Source organism: Pelmatolapia mariae, linkage group LG10_11 (assembly GCF_036321145.2).
Source record: "Pelmatolapia mariae isolate MD_Pm_ZW linkage group LG10_11, Pm_UMD_F_2, whole genome shotgun sequence".
Taxonomy (NCBI): Eukaryota; Metazoa; Chordata; class Actinopteri; order Cichliformes; family Cichlidae; genus Pelmatolapia; species Pelmatolapia mariae.
This window is the reverse complement of record NC_086236.1, coordinates 41616517-41635075: the sequence shown is the minus strand read 5'-3', so window position 1 is coordinate 41635075 and position 18559 is coordinate 41616517. Positions and strand designations below refer to the sequence as shown.

The window sequence follows — 18559 nt, the reverse complement described above, 5'->3', positions numbered from 1 at the left end:
CATTAGTCACCCAAACGGTGGACCATTGAGAGGAGAGAGAGGGAGGAAAAGATAAACAGATGGATCATCTGGGACGGCTTTGTTCATTCTGGGTTTGAGCTTCTCTTACACTTGAGACGTGTAAGAATTAATGACAAATTTCCCTGCAGTAATTGGACATTACTTCTTATGAAATTCAATGCTAAATGTTTCACACACAGCAGCAATATTTGGAATATTTAGAGGCATTTTGAACGGACTGGTATCATGCAACACAGATTTAAGGTGAGTTACGTATCCTATCATGACTAAAGTGGTGGATTTACCAGAAAACGTGTTGTGCTTTTGCTAAGAGATGTTGGTTAAGCAAATTGTAGTTATGTGAGAAAAAAAACCCAAGTGTTTGAATGATATTTAAGTAGTGAAAATAACTGCAGGCACAGAGCCAAAGAGAGGCCAATAGTGGCCATCCTACACCCTTCTTAGAACTGGTTACACCCAGTAAAAGCTATTTTTCTAGCAGATTTTCTAAAAATAATTTCTTTATTATTTAAACAACACAACCACCTATTGGAATTTGTATGGGCTATAACAAAAACTGTCCACATGATTAAATTTGACATTAGTGTATGATCTGAAACACCTTCCTTGTAGTAGACTTCTATAAGGGATGGTTTTCAAGATGTAAAGTTTAAGTGAGTAATGGTCTCAGTCTGGCCACTCCTATGAAAAAAAATGTCTGACTTTGCTACTTAATGTCTGTCACCATTGTTGTGCGTCTGATGTAAGAATGATTACCAGCTACATCAATAGCTACATCAAACTCAAAGGCAAAAAGAGAAAGAAAATAACAGAAATAAATAGATTTTAAATCTGCATGCATTTATGTTTGTCCAAGATCAAAACAATGAGCTAAAACTGTGACTGTGAAATGGTGACCAAAGTTGAGTTAAAGTGTGGTTTAGTGATTCACAAAAGAGTAAGTAAAGCAAAGCTTATTTATATATCACTTTTCACAGATATAAAAGCCTTGTGCAACAATTAATATCCAGAGACAACCATGTAAAAACAGAATAAAAATAACCCTAAACAAAATAACAGCAGATTAACCTGGTTAACCGGAAAAGATTTGAACAGTTTTTTTTCCAAAAACTCCACAGATTCAGCTAAATGGAGCTAAACTGTTCCAAAGCATTGGAGCCACAGACTGAAAAGCTCCCCTGTCTCCCCTGGTCTTCAGTCTTATGAGGGACAGCTAATAGATTTTGAGCTTGTGAGCGAAGACAGTAAACAGCATTGTGTTTAACAAGAAGTTGAGTCATGTAGTCTGGAGGTTGTCCATGCAAGGGTGAGAATATTAAAATTAATTCTAAAATAAACTGGGAGTCAATAAAGAGAATAAAATGTCAGCTTGCTTGCTAGAGTCTGTTAAGAGTCTGACCGTAGCATTTTGTGTTGCTTGGAGACATGGCTGAGATTTATCTGCTATAATCTAGGTGCAGTGACACAAAAGCATTAACATTTCAGAAGAGTAGACTATAATTCACAATTTTGAAATATTCCTTAAATAAAAGAAACAGAAAAGTGAAAACTCACTGGTTCGGGATAAACAGTCAACTAGGGTGTATAGCCTATGCAGCTGGTGAGGCTTAAAAGACACATACAGTTGAATGTCATTAGCATAGAAATGCTAAAAAACGGCAGGCGCAAAGATTAAATGATACCTACTTAAGGAAGCATGTAAAATCAGAATAACAGTGGACCCAGGATTGAACCTTGTGGAGGTTAAACAAGCAATCTAAGAGGAGAAGGTGTACGCACAAACAAAATGTCCTTCTAGAGCAGGGGTGGGGAACTCCAGGCCTCAAGGGCCGATGTCCTGCAGGTTTTAGATGTGTCCTTGTGTGAAGTAGTCAGACACGAACGTCAAGGAAGGTGGTAGGGAAGCAGACTACGCAGGCATTTCAGATTTCCAAGGTGAGCAATTTATTTACAGTGAACTCAATATAATAGAACTTAACAAAACTTCCCCCCAAATCAATTCAGTTAACAAAACTCAACATAACATGGCTCTGGTAACACAGCTCACCTCTCCTCTCTCTTACATCTTGTAGAGACTGGCTTTAAATAGGGCCATCAATTTCCCTCCAATTGCCCAGCCAGTACCACTCACTCAACTGAGGGATGTAAAACTCTACACAGATGATTAAAAACACAAAACCTCTACAAACTTCTAATATGCACATTCACACAACTAAATGGCAATATTAACAAAAGGAAAAACATTCAACAAATTCCTTTAAACCTTAACACAAACAAAAGGAAGCATCTCTATGGAAAAAGAAATCCCTCCACTTAGTTTGACCCGCTGATGTCATGCGTGACATCATCAGGATTTTAAAATGAGGAAATGCCAGGCGGGCGTTTCCCCACACCTGACCCTCATGAAGACTGAAAGGACAAACAAAGTAAATATGAACAAATGACTTAATCTGTAACATAATAAAATATAAAGAAACATAACTTAGTATCTGTCTTGATTTGCAGAATGTTAATTTGCCGGCAACAGAACGCTTACACAAACAAACCCGGGATAGTGAGTGAAGCAATGTTACGTGACAAATAGCAAATGGAAGCAAATACATAGAAACAAAATAATGTGTATAATGTGCAAAATAAAGTAAACACATATGGGGGACAAATGGAGAGCTTTACAACTGCTCCACTTTGTCACACTCCCCCCCCCTTAAGGCACTTACTCCTCCATGGAACGGGACAGAAAATCAGCCACCACATTCTTATGCCCTGGCCTATACTGGATCCTGAAACGAAATGGCTGTAGGGACAAATACCATCTAGTGATTCTGGCATTAGAGTCTTTCATTCTGTTCATCCATTGTAATGCACGATGGTCAGTTTCCAAAACAAACTCATCACCCATTAGATAGTACTTTAATGTATCCAGAGCCCATTTGATTGCCAGTGCCTCTTTCTCAACAGTGGAATATTTCATTTCCCTAGGAAAGAGCTTACGGCTTATATACACCACTGGTCGTTTATTCTCACCCTCACCCTGCAGCAACACTGCTCCAAGTCCTTCCCCGGAAGCATCCGTCTGCAACGTGAATGGCTGGGTAAAATCCGGGCACTGTAAAACAGGTTCACTACACAAACAGTTTTTAAGATCAACAAAAGCAGCATCACACTCGGCAGTCCATTTAACCTTTGTTGGGCTGGATTTACGAGTAAGGTCACTAAGGACCGCTGCCCTGGCAGAGAAGTTGGGGATGAAGCGACGATACCACCCCGCCAGACCCAAAAAGGATTTCACTTTTCGTTTGGTTGTAGGAGGTGGGTAGGCACTCAGAGCTTCAATCTTTGACACCTGAGGGCGGATGAGCCCACCCCCGATGACGTAACCCAAGTACTCCACCTCAGACTTAGCAATGTGACATTTGTGTGCATTTATCACAAGTCCAGCTCTCTTAATCCGTTGGAAGACATCAGAAAGGTGCTGAACATGATCCTCCCATGTCTCACTAAACACCACAATGTCATCAATGTATGCTGCAGCATACCCATCTGCACCTCTCAAAACTTCGTCCACCAACCTCTGAAATGTGGCTGGTGCACCATGCAGACCAAAAGGCATTGTTCTAAAACGGTAAAGTCCGCTGGGAACTCTAAAAGTTGTCAAATCTTTGGAAGACTCAGTCAAAGGTACTTGCCAGTAGCCCTTGCAAAGGTCTAGTGTTGTAAGATACGTAGCGTTCCCTAAGCGCTCAATCAGTTCCTCTACTCTCGGCATCGGATAAGCATCAAAAGCAGAAACAGCATTGAGTTTAGAGAAATCCACACAAAATCTCTGTTTAGAGTCATTTTTCTTCGGCACTAGCACCACTGGACTACGCCACTCACCTCTAGATGGCTCAATGACTCCCATGTCAAGCATGTCCTCCACCTCTTGTTTTAATGCTGGCATCAGCTTTGCAGGAACCCGTGAGGTGGTGTCCCTAATAGGTTTTTGATTCGGACAGTGGAGTCGTATCTCATGTTGGATGAGATTGGTGCAACCTGGTTTGGTGCTAAAAAGATCGGCAGGCATAATTGCTTTCACCTCTTTCTGTTGTTTGGAAGTAAGATGACTCACATCCGGAACTGGCTGTTGACCTGCTGGAGAAGGAAAGAACAGCTCCCGTGGTTCCTCCTCTTCGACCACGGCTCGGGCCCAACACTCTAGCGAAGATGCTGGCCGATCAAACCATTCTTTCAACAAATTTACATGAAATATTTGATGCTTCTTGCGACGCTCAGGCATGTGTAGTTCATAGGTAACTGGACCCACTTTCCTACTGATCGCATACGGTCCCTGCCACTTGGCAAGGAGACTGTTCTCAGATGATGGAAGAAGCAGCAAAACCTTTTGTCCCTCTTGAAAAATCCTCCTTCGAGCTGCCTTGTCATAACTCTGCTTCTGACGTTGTTGGACACCAACCAGATGAGTACTGGCCAGCTCTTGGAGCTCCTCAAGCTTATCTCTCATTTTCAGTACATATGAAAGAACATTGCATTGTTTTCTGGGATTTGGAGCCTCCCAAGCCTCTTTCAACACATCAAGGGGACCCCGGACCGTGTGGCCATACAAGAGCTGGAAAGGAGAAAACCCTGTGGAAGCTTGAGGTACCTCTCTATAGGCAAATAGCAAGAAAGGAAGCCACTGGTCCCAATCTGCTCCTGTATCTTTCACAAACTTCCTCAACATGGCTTTAAGGGTTTTGTTGAAACGTTCAACAAGGCCATCTGTTTGTGGATGGTAGGGAGTTGTCTTAATACCTTTGATCCCCAGCAATCTATAGACTTCTCTCATGAAGTTAGATGTAAAGTTGGACCCTTGATCAGTAATGATTTCTTTTGGGATGCCTACCCTCGAGAACATTTGTATTAAGCAGTTGGCAATCTGACGAGCTTTAACCTTTTTTAAGGGGAAAGCCTCGGGATATCTTGTAGCATAGTCACATACTACCAAAATATACCTGTGCCCTGCACTGCTCCTCTCTAATGGGCCTATGATGTCCATCGCAACACGGGAAAATGGAGTGTCTATAACTGGCATAGGGATCAGGGGAGCCCTCTCACCTTTCCTTCCTGGTGCTGTTAACTGACACTCTGGACAAGACTTGCAAAACTGAACAGTGTCTGTAAACTGCTGTGGCCAGTAAAATCTAGTTGACATACGAGAGAAGGTTTTGGCTTGACCCAGGTGTCCTGCCCAAGGGACTGAGTGAGCTAACTGCAGTACTGTGGATCTTAAACTCGTAGGCACAACCAACTGGTCTCCCACCCTACTGCGGCGATATAATAGGTCACCCTTTAGGAAAAATAGCTCTCTGCCTCTCTCAATGACCTCTGTGGCATTTGTGACAGTTTTTGAAAACAGGGGAGCTAAAGATGGATCCTCTCTTTGAAGCTGAGCTATTTCACCAGGTACGACTGGTAATTCGTCACATTGTGGCACTGGAACTGGTTCAGTGAACTTTGTCCCTCTCACCTTAGCCTGTCGCCTCTGGGCTCTGCTCTTTCTTATGCGACCCTGACTTGATCCTTCAAAATCAGGAACATCACTGTTAGCGAATGGAAATTCACTCCAACCCAAACCTTCTTCTGTGTGATGCTTATGTTTTGACCTGGTGACGGCTACCATGGACCCAGCTGTAACACTTGGGTTGATTTCCTCTTCCCTGGCTATCAAAGCCCGCAAAATGGGAAGATCACGACCCAACACAACCTGATATGGCAGTTTACTCATAACACCCACTGAAAGTAAATACAGCTTGCCGTCAATCTGAATATTAATGTTGGCAATCGGGTAATCCACATCATTACCGTGAACACACCAAACTTTTACCTTGCCGCAAAACGAAGCATCCCTGGGAAGACATTCCTGCCTAACCAAGGTACGGCTGCTTCCTGAATCCAGAAGAGCCACACATGGCTTTTCCTCAATAAAAACGCATGTGGTGCGCTCATGCTGAGAAGAGGGCGCTAAAGACTCAACTTCATCTTCCCGACCTTCGACACCCCTTGAAGAAAAGCACATATATGTGTTACTGACAGTCTGACTTGGACAATCTGCCCTAAAGTGACCCGTTTGACCACAAGAGTGACACACTAAAGGCCCACGTTGCTTGATTTCCCTAGCCCGACTACTAGTGGAATTATGGGGGCCCTGCCTGAAATTCCTAGTTTTTTGACTGTTCCCACTCTCCGTCCTACCCGCTATTACTGGGGCTAATGGTTTGGGACTTGCATAGTTCTTTAATGGCCGACGGGCTGCAAGAAAAGCGTCCGCCAGCTCTGCTGCTTGCTTAGACGTGGTTGGGTTATGCTCCTTTATCCACGTGCGCAGTTCAGGATTGAGAACTCTCAGGAACTGCTCTAAAACAATGACATCACCAATTTCATCTTTGGACTTTTCTTTTGGAACAATCCACTTATCATACAGTTCTTTCAAGCGTGTCCTTAACTCTTTAGGTGTCTCACCGTCGCCCAATGTAGTGGAGCGAAATCTCAGTCTATAAGTCTCTGCACATATTTCAAACTTTTCAAGAACTGCTTTCTTCACCTTTACATAGTCCATAATCTCATCAATGTCCATGGCTACAAAAGCAGCTCGTGCCTTACCAGTGAGAAGTGGAGCAAGATGTAGTGCCCAGTCCTCGTGTGGCCACTGGCACCCGCTTGCGATCCTCTCAAAAGTTGTTAGGTAATGCTCAATGTCTTCATCCTCATTAAAAGGCTGCATTTTAGGCCCTTTCCAAGCTGGTGGTCTTGCTAAGGAGGCAGACTGAGTTGCTGTTGTGGCCTCCATGACATTAGATTGTAGATGAGGCATTGCTAGATGCTCCGCAGTAGGCCTCAAACGCGGCTCTGTGTCAGCTGTTGCACCTTCCAACAGCAGCTGGTGCTCTCGACGTTCTGATTGCACTTCCTGCTGGAGCTGAGTGAACTGGTGCTGAATTTTCCGCCAGCGATCTTCCTGCCGCTGCTTCTCCAGTTCCCATCGGGCCTCTCTGTCACTTTGTTGCCTCATAAAACCACGCAAGAGGTTAGAAAGTTCAGCAAGGTTATGCAGTTCAGTACCTTGCTCTTGCTCTGCTTCCTCTAGCTGATTGAGCACTGGAGGCTCCTCACTTGCAGAGTCCATTGGCACTTGGTGCTTTTTTGGTCTTGCCCCTTTCTGCATTGCTGCTACCTACTGGCCTGGAGCCACTGCTGCCACCATTTGTGAAGTAGTCAGACACGAACGTCAAGGAAGGTGGTAGGGAAGCAGACTACGCAGGCATTTCAGATTTCCAAGGTGAGCAATTTATTTACAGTGAACTCAATATAATAGAACTTAACAAAACTTCCCCCCAAATCAATTCAGTTAACAAAACTCAACATAACATGGCTCTGGTAACACAGCTCACCTCTCCTCTCTCTTACATCTTGTAGAGACTGGCTTTAAATAGGGCCATCAATTTCCCTCCAATTGCCCAGCCAGTACCACTCACTCAACTGAGGGATGTAAAACTCTACACAGATGATTAAAAACACAAAACCTCTACAAACTTCTAATATGCACATTCACACAACTAAATGGCAATATTAACAAAAGGAAAAACATTCAACAAATTCCTTTAAACCTTAACACAAACAAAAGGAAGCATCTCTATGGAAAAAGAAATCCCTCCACTTAGTTTGACCCGCTGATGTCATGCGTGACATCATCAGGATTTTAAAATGAGGAAATGCCAGGCGGGCGTTTCCCCACACCTGACCCTCATGAAGACTGAAAGGACAAACAAAGTAAATATGAACAAATGACTTAATCTGTAACATAATAAAATATAAAGAAACATAACTTAGTATCTGTCTTGATTTGCAGAATGTTAATTTGCCGGCAACAGAACGCTTACACAAACAAACCCGGGATAGTGAGTGAAGCAATGTTACGTGACAAATAGCAAATGGAAGCAAATACATAGAAACAAAATAATGTGTATAATGTGCAAAATAAAGTAAACACATATGGGGGACAAATGGAGAGCTTTACAACTGCTCCACTTTGTCACACCTTGATCCAACACAGCTGATTTAAATGGCTAAATTACCTCCTCAACATGTGTTGAAGTTCTCCAAAGCCCTGTCATTTAATTCAGATGTGTTGACCCAGGGTGATATCTAAAACCTGCAGGACACCAACCCTTGAGGCCTGGAGTTCCCCACCCCTGATCTAGAAGAAAAGGAGGATGATGAATCTACTGATTATTCAGAGATAGAAGCCAAAATCTTGAATAGTAATCAATAGTATCAAAGACAGCACTAAATTCAAGCGGTATGAGTACAGAACAATTTCCTACATTAGGTGCCATTAGAAGATCATTGTAGACCTTTAAAAGAGCAGTTTCAGTGAAATACTGGCATTGAAGTGTATGATGGTTAATATACAGCAAATATAACAGGGTAGGCCACTCATCGATCACCATGTATGAATTTTTTAATGTAATCAATCTTTTCAGGCTTTACCATAACTACAGTCCAGCTCTTCAGCCAAATACCCACGTACCACCATGGCTATCATCGGTGCTGGCTTTGATGACCATTCCTTTAGCAGTGATGAGAGTTACAACCACCTCTTCATAGACACAGAGAACACTGTAGTCAAAGGCTTGTACTTCCAGCGTGGTCAGCTGCTCCGTGGACGTGATGCCTCTTGGTTTGTGGATCCTTCCTTGCGGGCCCTCATCAATGTGGGAGGTATCCGTTATGCTTTTCCCTGGAGTACTTTGGAAGATTTCCCCCAGAGTCGCCTGAGTCACCTCCGCTCCTGCACCACCCTGAGAGAGATAGCAGAGTTTTGCGATGACTACGACTCCTTGTGTCATGAATTCTTCTTTGATCGAGACCCTTACGCGTTTCAGGTGATCTTCAACTTCCTGGGCCGTGGGAAGCTCCGCGTGCTGCAGGATGTCTGCAATGTAGCTCTGCATACTGAGCTGCTGTACTGGGGCATCGATGTAGGACAGATGGCACCCTGCTGCCACCACCGCATGATGTGCTCTGTGGATGAGGTGCTGCAGCACCAGCGCAAGGAGGAAGAGTGGAGGGAGAGGAGAAGAGTGAGGAGAGCAAATGCAGAGCAGGGAAGCCTCTTCCACAAGCTGGGAGAAGCAGTGGAGAACCCCCACTCTGGTTTTGCAGGCAAAGTGTTTGCCTTCATGTCTGTCATGATGGTTGTGGTCACTGTAGTCAGCCTGTGCATCAGCACCATGCCAGACCAGCAGCAGCAAGAATCTATGGTATGTACCAACCAAAGCAATGGTGTGCACAACCATGTATTTTTTTTTAACTTCAAATATGAAATGAGAGTTTGCACTGTGGCACAGTTTATGATAAATAAGGGTCATTTTGAACTGTGAATCATGCAAAGCTACTCTTTAAAGTCCCATTTAAAGCTCAAAGACCCTCGCTGTACGTATTGGTATTATCTGCATTTTACCAGCCCTGGTACACTAGGTATTAAGTTTGAACTGCAATATTATAGTGTATTGCTTGTATTGCAATACTATAGCTTAATGCTTCAGTCGGAGTGGAAGCATATTTTTTTGTTAGTATTGGCCACTTTGGCCAGTGGGGTCATTTTAAGGGAACATGTCTTAATGTGGAGGCAGCTGTGGCTCAGGACGTAGTCTGAATTGTCTACAAATTGGGATGTTGGTAGTGGTGTGAGGATCGATATTGAAATATCGATTCTTCTGATACTAGTAATTTATGTTCTAGAATCGATTCTCATATTAAAATATCGATATTTTAGTACTTTGGGGTAAATTTGTAGTTTTTCATTAACAGGAACACAGTGGAAAGAAACTATATCATTCGGATCGTCTAAATTGGAAGGAACTACTTCCTCTTACGCCTTTCATGGTCATATGCGAAATATGCCTGTATAAATGTGTCGCGGCCCCTGGCGTGCGCACTCACAACAATGGCTGAGTGTAAACGGAGTCATGTGTGGACGTATTTTACCTCCACATACAGCCAAGACGCGGTTTGCCATACATACATACAAGACAGTGAGGTGTTGTGGCAACACCACTAACCTTGTCAAACACCTCAGAGTAAATCATATCACAGAATATGATGAGCTTATGTTGAGGCGAACTGAAGAGGAGGAGAGGGACAGGTGCTGCTGGGGCAAGACAGACGTCTCTCGCAGAGTCCTTTAGTGCTGCAGGCAGGCAATGTGTTCAAATAGCGCACAACTTCAGGTTTTTTTTTTATTTCTATATGATAATTCTGCATTATTAAGCAATAAAAACAAGTAGTATGATGTCCTGTAATCATTATGAAGCTATATTATTACAATTACATAATACAATTATATATTGTATTATGAAATACAGGGTGGGCCATTTATATGGATACACCGTAATAACATGGGAATGGTTGGTGATACTAAAGTCCTGTTTGTGGCACATTAGTATATGTGAGGGGGCAAACTCCTCAAGATGGCTGGTGACCATGGTGGCCATTTAGAAGTCGGCCATCTTGGATACAACTTTTGTTTTTTCAATAGGAAGAGGGCCAGTGACACATCAAACTTATTGGTAATGTCACAAGAAAAACAATGGTGTGCTTGGTTTCAACGTAACTTTATTCATTCATGAGTTATTTACAAGTTTCTGACCACTTATAAAATGTGTTCAATGTGCTGCCCATTGTGTTGGATTGTCAATGCAACCCTCTTCTCCCACACACTGATAGCAACACCGCAGGAGAAATGCCAGCACAGGCATCCAGTATCCGTAGTTTCAGGTGCTGCACATCTCGTATCTTCACACCATAGACAATTGCCTTCAGATGACCCCAAAGATAAAAGTCTAAGGGGGTCAGATTGGGAGACCTTGGGGGCCATTCAACTGGCCCACGACGACCAATCCACTTTCCAGGAAACTGTTCATCTAGGAATGCTCGGACCTGGCACCCATAATGTGGTGGTGCACCATCTTGCTGGAAAAACTCAGGGAACGTGCCAGCTTCAGTGCATAAAGAGGGAAACACATCATCATGTAGCAATTTCAAATATCCAGTGGCCTTGAGGTTTCCATTGATGAAGAATGGACCCACTATCGTTGTACCCCATATACCACACCAAACCATCACTTTTGTTGTTCCAACAGTCTTGGAGGGATCCATCCAATGTGGGTTAGTGTCAGACCAATAGCGGTGGTTTTGTTTGTTAACTTCACCATTCACATAAAGGTTTGCCTCATCACTGAACAAAATCTTCTGCATGAACTGAGGGTCCTGTTCCAATTTTTGTTTTGCCCATTCTGCAAATTCTGTGCGCCGATCTGGGTCATCCTCGTTGAAATGCTGCAGTAGCTGGAGTTTGTAAGGATGCCATTTGTGAGTAGCTAATATCCGCCGAAGGGATGTTCGACTAATGCCACTCTCCAGTGACATGCGGCGAGTGCTACGCTGTGGGCTCTTGCTGAATGAAGCTAGGACAGCCACTGATGTTTCTTCATTAGTGACAGATTTCTTGCGTCCACATTTTAGCAAATCCAACACTGAACCAGTTTCATGAAACTTAGCAAGCACTTTGCTAACTGTAGCATGGGAGATGGGTGGTCTCGTAGGGTGTCTTGCATTGAAATCTGCTGCAATGACCCTGTTGGGTCTGTTTCCACAAGCCCTGCTAGTTTTAGAGACTTATTCATCATGAAAGAAAACAAGACAGTCAGCGATTGATCGATTACTTGCGCAAGGGAGGCCTGTCTGTGTCCACCACGAAAATGACCCCGACGATGGCCTCCTCTCGCTGCCTTTTATTGAGAACCAGTTCACACAGTAAAGCAACACCCACATAGTTCTAAGACAAGGCATTGTAATGTATATGTGTGAACTTCTGTATTTATGTAAGAGTGTGTGTGTGTGTGTGTGTGTGGTGCACCTCCTACTGGGCAGGAAGCTTACATCAAAAAGACCTTCACAAGGATGTTGCCTGTAATAAAAGACTACAGCCCCCCACCCAGAACCTCAAGAATTTAGGGAGGGGAGGACAGAAAGAATTCCTTTCCTCACACAGTTAAACAATGTAGATGGTAAGCTTAAAAATGACAAACATTTAACAATTCACTCTAACAGACCCGGTTACTGCGTTCACCAGATAGATCCGCTCATCACGTGTTAACCTCTTCGACATGTCAATGGCTGTGAACAAAGAGAAACTTGTAAATAACTCATGAAAGAATAAAGTTACGTTGAAACCAAGCACACCATTGTTTTTCTTGTGACATTACCAATAAGTTTGATGTGTCACATGGCCCTCTTCCTATTGAAAAAACAAAAGTTGTATCCAAGATGGCCGACTTCTAAATGGCCACCATGGTCACCACCCATCTTGAGGAGTTTGCCCCCTCACATATACTAATGTGCCACAAACAGGACTTTAGTATCACCAACCATTCCCATTTTATTACGGTGTATCCATATAAATGGCCCACCCTATACAATGAAACATTAAGTTTTTGTACACAGCATTGGTATCGGATCAGTATCGTCGATACCCTGAATTTTACTTGGTATCGGATTGGAAAGGAAATCAGTGGTATCGCACATCACTAGATGTTGGTGGTTCACTCTGTCTTCTCCAGCCAGCATGTCAAAGTATCCAAGAGCAAAATACTGAACCTACTGCCCCCGGTGCATCCATCAGACTGCGATGGTGCTTAGGTATAAAAAAAATCGCTTACATGAATAGATGTATGATTGGGTGAATGAGGCTTGGAGTAAAAAGTGCTTTGATTGATCAGTCAGAGTAGAAAAGTGCTATTTACCTTTAGAGAGATGGTAAATAAATTCAGTTAGACCTCTTTGATCAGTCAGTACTTAATGTACTTATGTACTTTCATTACGTTTCTAAGTTGAACCATGTGTGGAACTTCAGATTTGACCCAAAGAATTAGATTCTGTAGTTTCTGACAGTATTTATAAGATTTTAGTGTTTAGTTGCTCATGTATTTATTTGTTGCTAGTAGGTAGACATAAAAAGAGCTTATAGCTGCAATCTGCCACATGCATGGCACCACAAAATTGCTCGGCTCACAGTTGGAACCACTGGCATCAGCAATTTTGTGGCAATTTTTTTTATTACAGATGGAAATTACCTTGACCAACACTATGTAATAGTTAGCTCTCAAACTGGTCAAAATGTGGTCTGGTTTTCAAAGGGAAAACAGGCTCCATATTAGCACAACCATTAGCACAACCTTGGTGGAAGAAAGGCGCATTTGGTGTCAGACAGACATAGGGTATGATTTGCAAGACTGACATAAGAGCTTCTTTTGTACACTTTTTCCAGTGACGTGGTGTCTTAGGCTACGTTCACACTGCAGGTCTTAATGCTCAATTCCGATTTTTTTGTCTTCTTGTTCACACTACAAATAAAATGTGACAGCAAACGCGCTCTAGTGTGAACCCTCAAAGCAGCCCGCATGCGCAAAAGAAGACGTCACACACAACGCGCTCTGTTTAGACCCAGAGCAAACAGTATTGTTTGACTGATGGCCCTTAATATAAAGACTTGTTTCAGACTTTACGTTTCCCAATTTTGCCTTAAGTTATAAAGTTATTTTGTTATTTACATATGGCCTAATAATTATCCTTATTGCTGTTTTAGCAAGGAGTGGTGCTTCAAACGATAGTTGCAGATTTCTGTCAGAATCTGCAGATTGTACAGTACAAATAAAATGTTCACGTTTCTCCAACGTTGTCTTCCCAACAGTTTCACTAACAGCTACACTGGATGGCCAGAAAGCGTTCACGATGTCTTCTCGGGCGCTTCTCCGGCGCTGATTATTGGCGTCTGTCTTGTTTCAGTGATGTAAAAGATGGATTTAATGCGACATGACCATTCAAACAGCAGTCGCTTTCTAAAACATCAGATATGTATCGGATTCAGTACCACATACGAAAGTGACCCAGATTGGATTTGAAAATATCGGATTTGTGCTGTTCACACTGTCATACCATGATCGGATATGGGTCGGATAGGGTCAAAAAAGTCGGATTTGATGCGCTTTCGCCTGCAGTGTGAACGTAACCTAAGTAGCATGCCCAAGGTACTAAACCGAAGGATACTGAACATGCAGAGTAGAGCAACCTTCCAATTAGTAGATGACCTCCATTACCTCCTGAGCTACAGCCACGCCATAGTGTGCATCAGCCTTTATACATGTTGTCTTCCATGTCCTCTTTTAAAGCTCGCCTTTTGTTGAAAACTCTGCCTCTAGCGTCCTGTTTTTTGGGTCCTCAAACTCTAGTTGAACTGCTGTTTGCGACACGCGTTACCTAAACTAAATCCACTTTTATGAATCTCCACCAAAACAGCCCTGCACGTATGCCAATAATCTGCCACATGCATGGCACCACAAAATTGCGCAGCCCACAGTTGGAGTGGTATCAGCAATTTTGTGGCAATTTTTTACAGATGGAAATTACCTTGACCAACACTATGCAACAGTTAGCTCTCAAACCGGTCAAAATGTGGTCTGGTTTTCAAAGGGAAAACAGGCTACATATTAGCACAACCATCATCATAACCTTGGTGGAAGAAAGGTACTAAACTAGTGTTTTGCACCAATGTTGGTTATCAGCCTACAAGATAATTATTAAATTGTGTACATTTAGATCAATTAAACTTACCCATGGATTTCTGTCTTTTGTTACTCTTGCAGGGTGAATGCTCTCAGAAGTGCCGAAACATGTTCTTGGTAGAGTCGATTTGCGTGGCTTGGTTCACCTTGGAGTTTCTGGTGCGATTTCTCCATGCACAGAGCAAGCTGGAGTTCATTCAGGGACCACTCAACATCACTGATATAGCCGCCATCTTGCCCTACTATGTTTCCCTGTTTCTTGAGTTTAAGGACGAAACAGTGCACGATATTGTTGCTGGTGCAGGGAAGAGCACTCTAGATAAACTGGGTCTAATCCTGCGCGTGATGAGGGCCCTGCGTATCATGTATGTCATGAAGCTGGCCCGTCACTCTATGGGTCTGCAGACTCTGGGGCTGACCATGCAGAGAAGCGTGACTGACTTTGGCCTGCTGCTGCTCTTCATCTGTGTCGCCGTGGCCCTCTTTTCTCCACTAGTCCACCTTGCTGAAAGTGAGCTGGCTCCAAATGCTGCTAGAACCCCCCAGCTAATGTTCAGCAGCATCCCAGCATCATACTGGTGGTCCATCATCTCCGTGACCACCGTGGGGTATGGAGACATGGTGCCACACAGCATTCCCGGCCAAGTGGGGGCGCTAATCATCATCTTAGCAGGGATCCTCATCCTGTCTTTCCCTTCCACATCTATCTTCCACACCTTTAACCGCACTTATAATGAACTTAAAGAAGAGCGCAAGAGGCTGTGGAAGGAAGAGAGGGGTGCTGAGCTTGCCACTGAGGCTGAAGAAAGCATGAAAGAAAGAGAAACATGGCCTGATAATTGGCCTGAAACTGATTTTCTGCCTGGTCTAGATGATCATTATTACCTCTTCATGAAAGACATTCAAATGCTGGATAAGAACACAAGCCATCAACCACTTATTGCTCCTGCTACATTTTGATTATATGAAAATACATTCCTGATGGGACTTGGTGTACACTCAGAAAAGCTGTAGGAGGTAGAAAATATGGATATGGACATTATTTTTGTGATGATTGTGATGGCAAACTGGAAACTGCACCTAGAACAGAAACAGCTGCATTATACTGATAACAAAACTTCCGCTCTCAGGAAGCATTTGCACAGACAGATGCTAACACAAAGCTAGCCAAGAACCGAAACTAATGTTAAGGCAGTGATGAGCAGTCAGGGTTGTAGCAATGTAGCCTTTATTTTTTCCTCTTCAAGTTCCTGCAGTAGTGTTCATATGTAAATGGTACAAAAAAATCATGTGTCCTAAGTAGGACAGGGATTTGTGTTGGTGTGTGGGATTGTAGCTTAAGGTTTATATTATCAGTGTGTAATACATTACTTTTTGAGTAATCTTCCCAACATTGTTCACCTACCTTTGTCATGTCTGCTTAAATGTAAATGTAGTGTATAATTGATTTATTATTATAGTACTGTGAACATTTACTGTAATATACATTACCTAAACTTATATAGACTTTGGGTATGCATATTTATATGTGCTGTGAAGCACGTCACGGTCCAGGGAAGTGTTATGCTCCTGCACCTTAGCCTTGCCCGTCTTGGGTGGACGAAGGACGTATTTTCCTACATTTTAACAACTCCTCAGATTGCTGTCCCTCTGGCCATTCCTGCAACATCCATGGTTGCTGAAACACTCACCTGCTCACTTGTTCTCGGAGCTTCCCCGGCTCACTCACCTGCCTCTCTGCTCCAGCAAACACCTGCCGAAGGAATTCCTTTCCTGGAACCTTCTCTATTTGGACACCTCAAACCTTACCTGGACCCTCCCCTTCCTCCTCCAAGCTCCACATCTCTCCTGAACAAAGTAAGGAGTACACTTCTCATTTCCACAGTTGCTTCCTTCATTATCTTTGCAAAACTTAAGCTACATCTCCCTCTGTTTCAGTAAACATCACACCAGTGGCTCTAGTCCTTCTCCTACCGCTGTGATTAAGTCTTCTGAGGAAAAGATTAAATAAACCTTGAATTTCTGTGAAACTTCCTATCTGTTCAGTCTGTGTTTGGGTGCGCCTTTTCGCTTCGGCCTTTCAGCCTTCTGACAAAACGATCCACAAATTCATTAGTTTCTTGGTCAAAAAGGGGATAGCCCTACATTTGATAGTGGAAAGTAGAGGCAGACAACTCCTTTAACAATAGTTACTGACAAAATGCTGATGCAACACTGTTTGTTGAAAATCAATGTGTTTTAATGCTTTAATGCTATTAACCAGAAACCACTTTTTGTCCAACAGAGGGCAGACATGTTCACTAAACAAGCCCTGAAGAACACTACAGCATGTCACTGTGGAAAGGATTTTCTCTGCTGCAGACTGCAGTACAATAATTACATAGTAATTGTTTCAGTGATTATACCCTGAAGGGAGACATAAATCTAAGATATGCCCACATTAGTTTATAGTCTTAATACAAGGTGGACTCTTGAAGCTGTTATCACTAAAGTCTGTGCCACGCAGGTGCATCATGCCTGGAAATGATCTGAAAGCGACTGATCTGGTCTGGTGATTTGAGCGCAACAGGAAGGCAGAGTTGGGCTTCTGGGATATGCACAAAACCCTGGATTACTACAGAGGCCTGTAAAAGAATGGAAAAAAGTTAATTCTGGATGCAGAATGTTTGCCTCTGATGAGAGACAGGGATGCCAGGAGTTCACCAACAAAGAGTGGCATGAGGTTTAAGATGGAAAGAACAGGAGTGAGCCAGGGAGAAGGAGGGGAAACAGAGGCGGAGGAGGGAATGAAGGCCAGTTGGATTTAAAAGTTTGGCCAACCTTGAACAAATAAAACTGTAACTTTGCTTTTTTTATTTTTATTTTCTTTCAGAATAGTTTGGCCTGCTTTTACTTACAAAGTGTCAGAGCATCATTGCATTGAAACAGACAATGAATGGCTCCATTCCCAATGACTCTTGATCATTGGGAATGGTTCTGGGGCAGCTGGCTAGTCATAGTACTTCCAGGTCAGGTCAACATTTGCACCAACTAAAATGTCAGTAATAAATGTCATTAAAACAAAATCATGATCAAAAAGCTTGAAGATCAAACTGCATGTCTGCAAGGTGTAAAAGCATGGCAACCTAACCTGACTGCAGAGGAGCTGCAGGAAGGTGTTGCTGAAACTTGAGTAGTTGTCCACTCCAATGAGCAGCAGTTTTGCACAAACAGAAACCACATCTCATTACCAAAAGAGATCAAAAGGACCCCCTTTTATAATCACAAAGGCCTAAAGTCTGTGGAGCAACATTTGGATGACTCAGATTGCTTTAAAATAAGCCATAATCAGCAAAGGTATGTTGGGTTTAAAATGGGGGTAAAAAAAATAACAATTAATAACACCTCACCAGCTGTTAAACATGGAAGTTGACCTATGGTCTTCTCAGGTTTCTCAGGTTGTGTATCAATGAGTAGCTTGGAAGCTGTCCAGATAGATATTATATAGTGAGGCAAAAATACACTAAAGCTTCTCGGCTGAGCCACTGGAACGTGAATGAAAATCCGAACTTTTTACTTCATAAAGGTGACATTTGACGATCTCCCCTGTATCCTTAATGATGAGATCTGACACCTCAGTATATCTCAGTAGAGATCACCTCCACTAATGTCTGATGCAAATACATGCTTCAAGGGTTACTTCTGGTAGGTTTTCAAGAGGCAAAGAGTTAAAGATATAGGAACCTGTAAGACAGATTAATGCCATTATTTTATGCAAGTTATAATTTTAAAATATTTAATAACCCCAGGTTACCCGAATTTTTGTAGGCATGTACATGTGTTTCTTTGTACACTTGTCGCTTCAACATGAATCTGTTTACATAGCAATATATTGGGGG

The 18559-nt window shown here is 42.8% G+C and overlaps 1 protein-coding gene across 1 annotated transcript; it reads left to right on the top strand.

The window, feature by feature from the left end:
- Nucleotides 1-16704, top strand: LOC134637557 (potassium voltage-gated channel subfamily G member 2-like). Its single transcript, XM_063488012.1, has 3 exons — nt 1-264; nt 8541-9320; nt 14763-16704. The coding sequence occupies exons 2-3, from the start codon at nt 8592-8594 to the stop codon at nt 15639-15641; spliced, it is 1608 nt and encodes a 535-aa protein (XP_063344082.1). The 5' UTR covers nt 1-264; nt 8541-8591; the 3' UTR covers nt 15642-16704.
- Nucleotides 16705-18559: the final 1855 nt, after the last annotated feature.

What these genes read in the sequence shown, in the direction of transcription:
- LOC134637557 (XM_063488012.1), top strand. Translation starts at nt 8,592, where the DNA reads ATGGCTATCATCGGTGCTGGCTTTGATGACCATTCCTTTAGCAGTGAT. An exon ending in AGCAGCAGCAAGAATCTATG is followed by an intron (nt 9,321 to 14,762) that starts GTATGTACCAAC and finishes TTACTCTTGCAG; the next exon opens with GGTGAATGCTCTCAGAAGTG.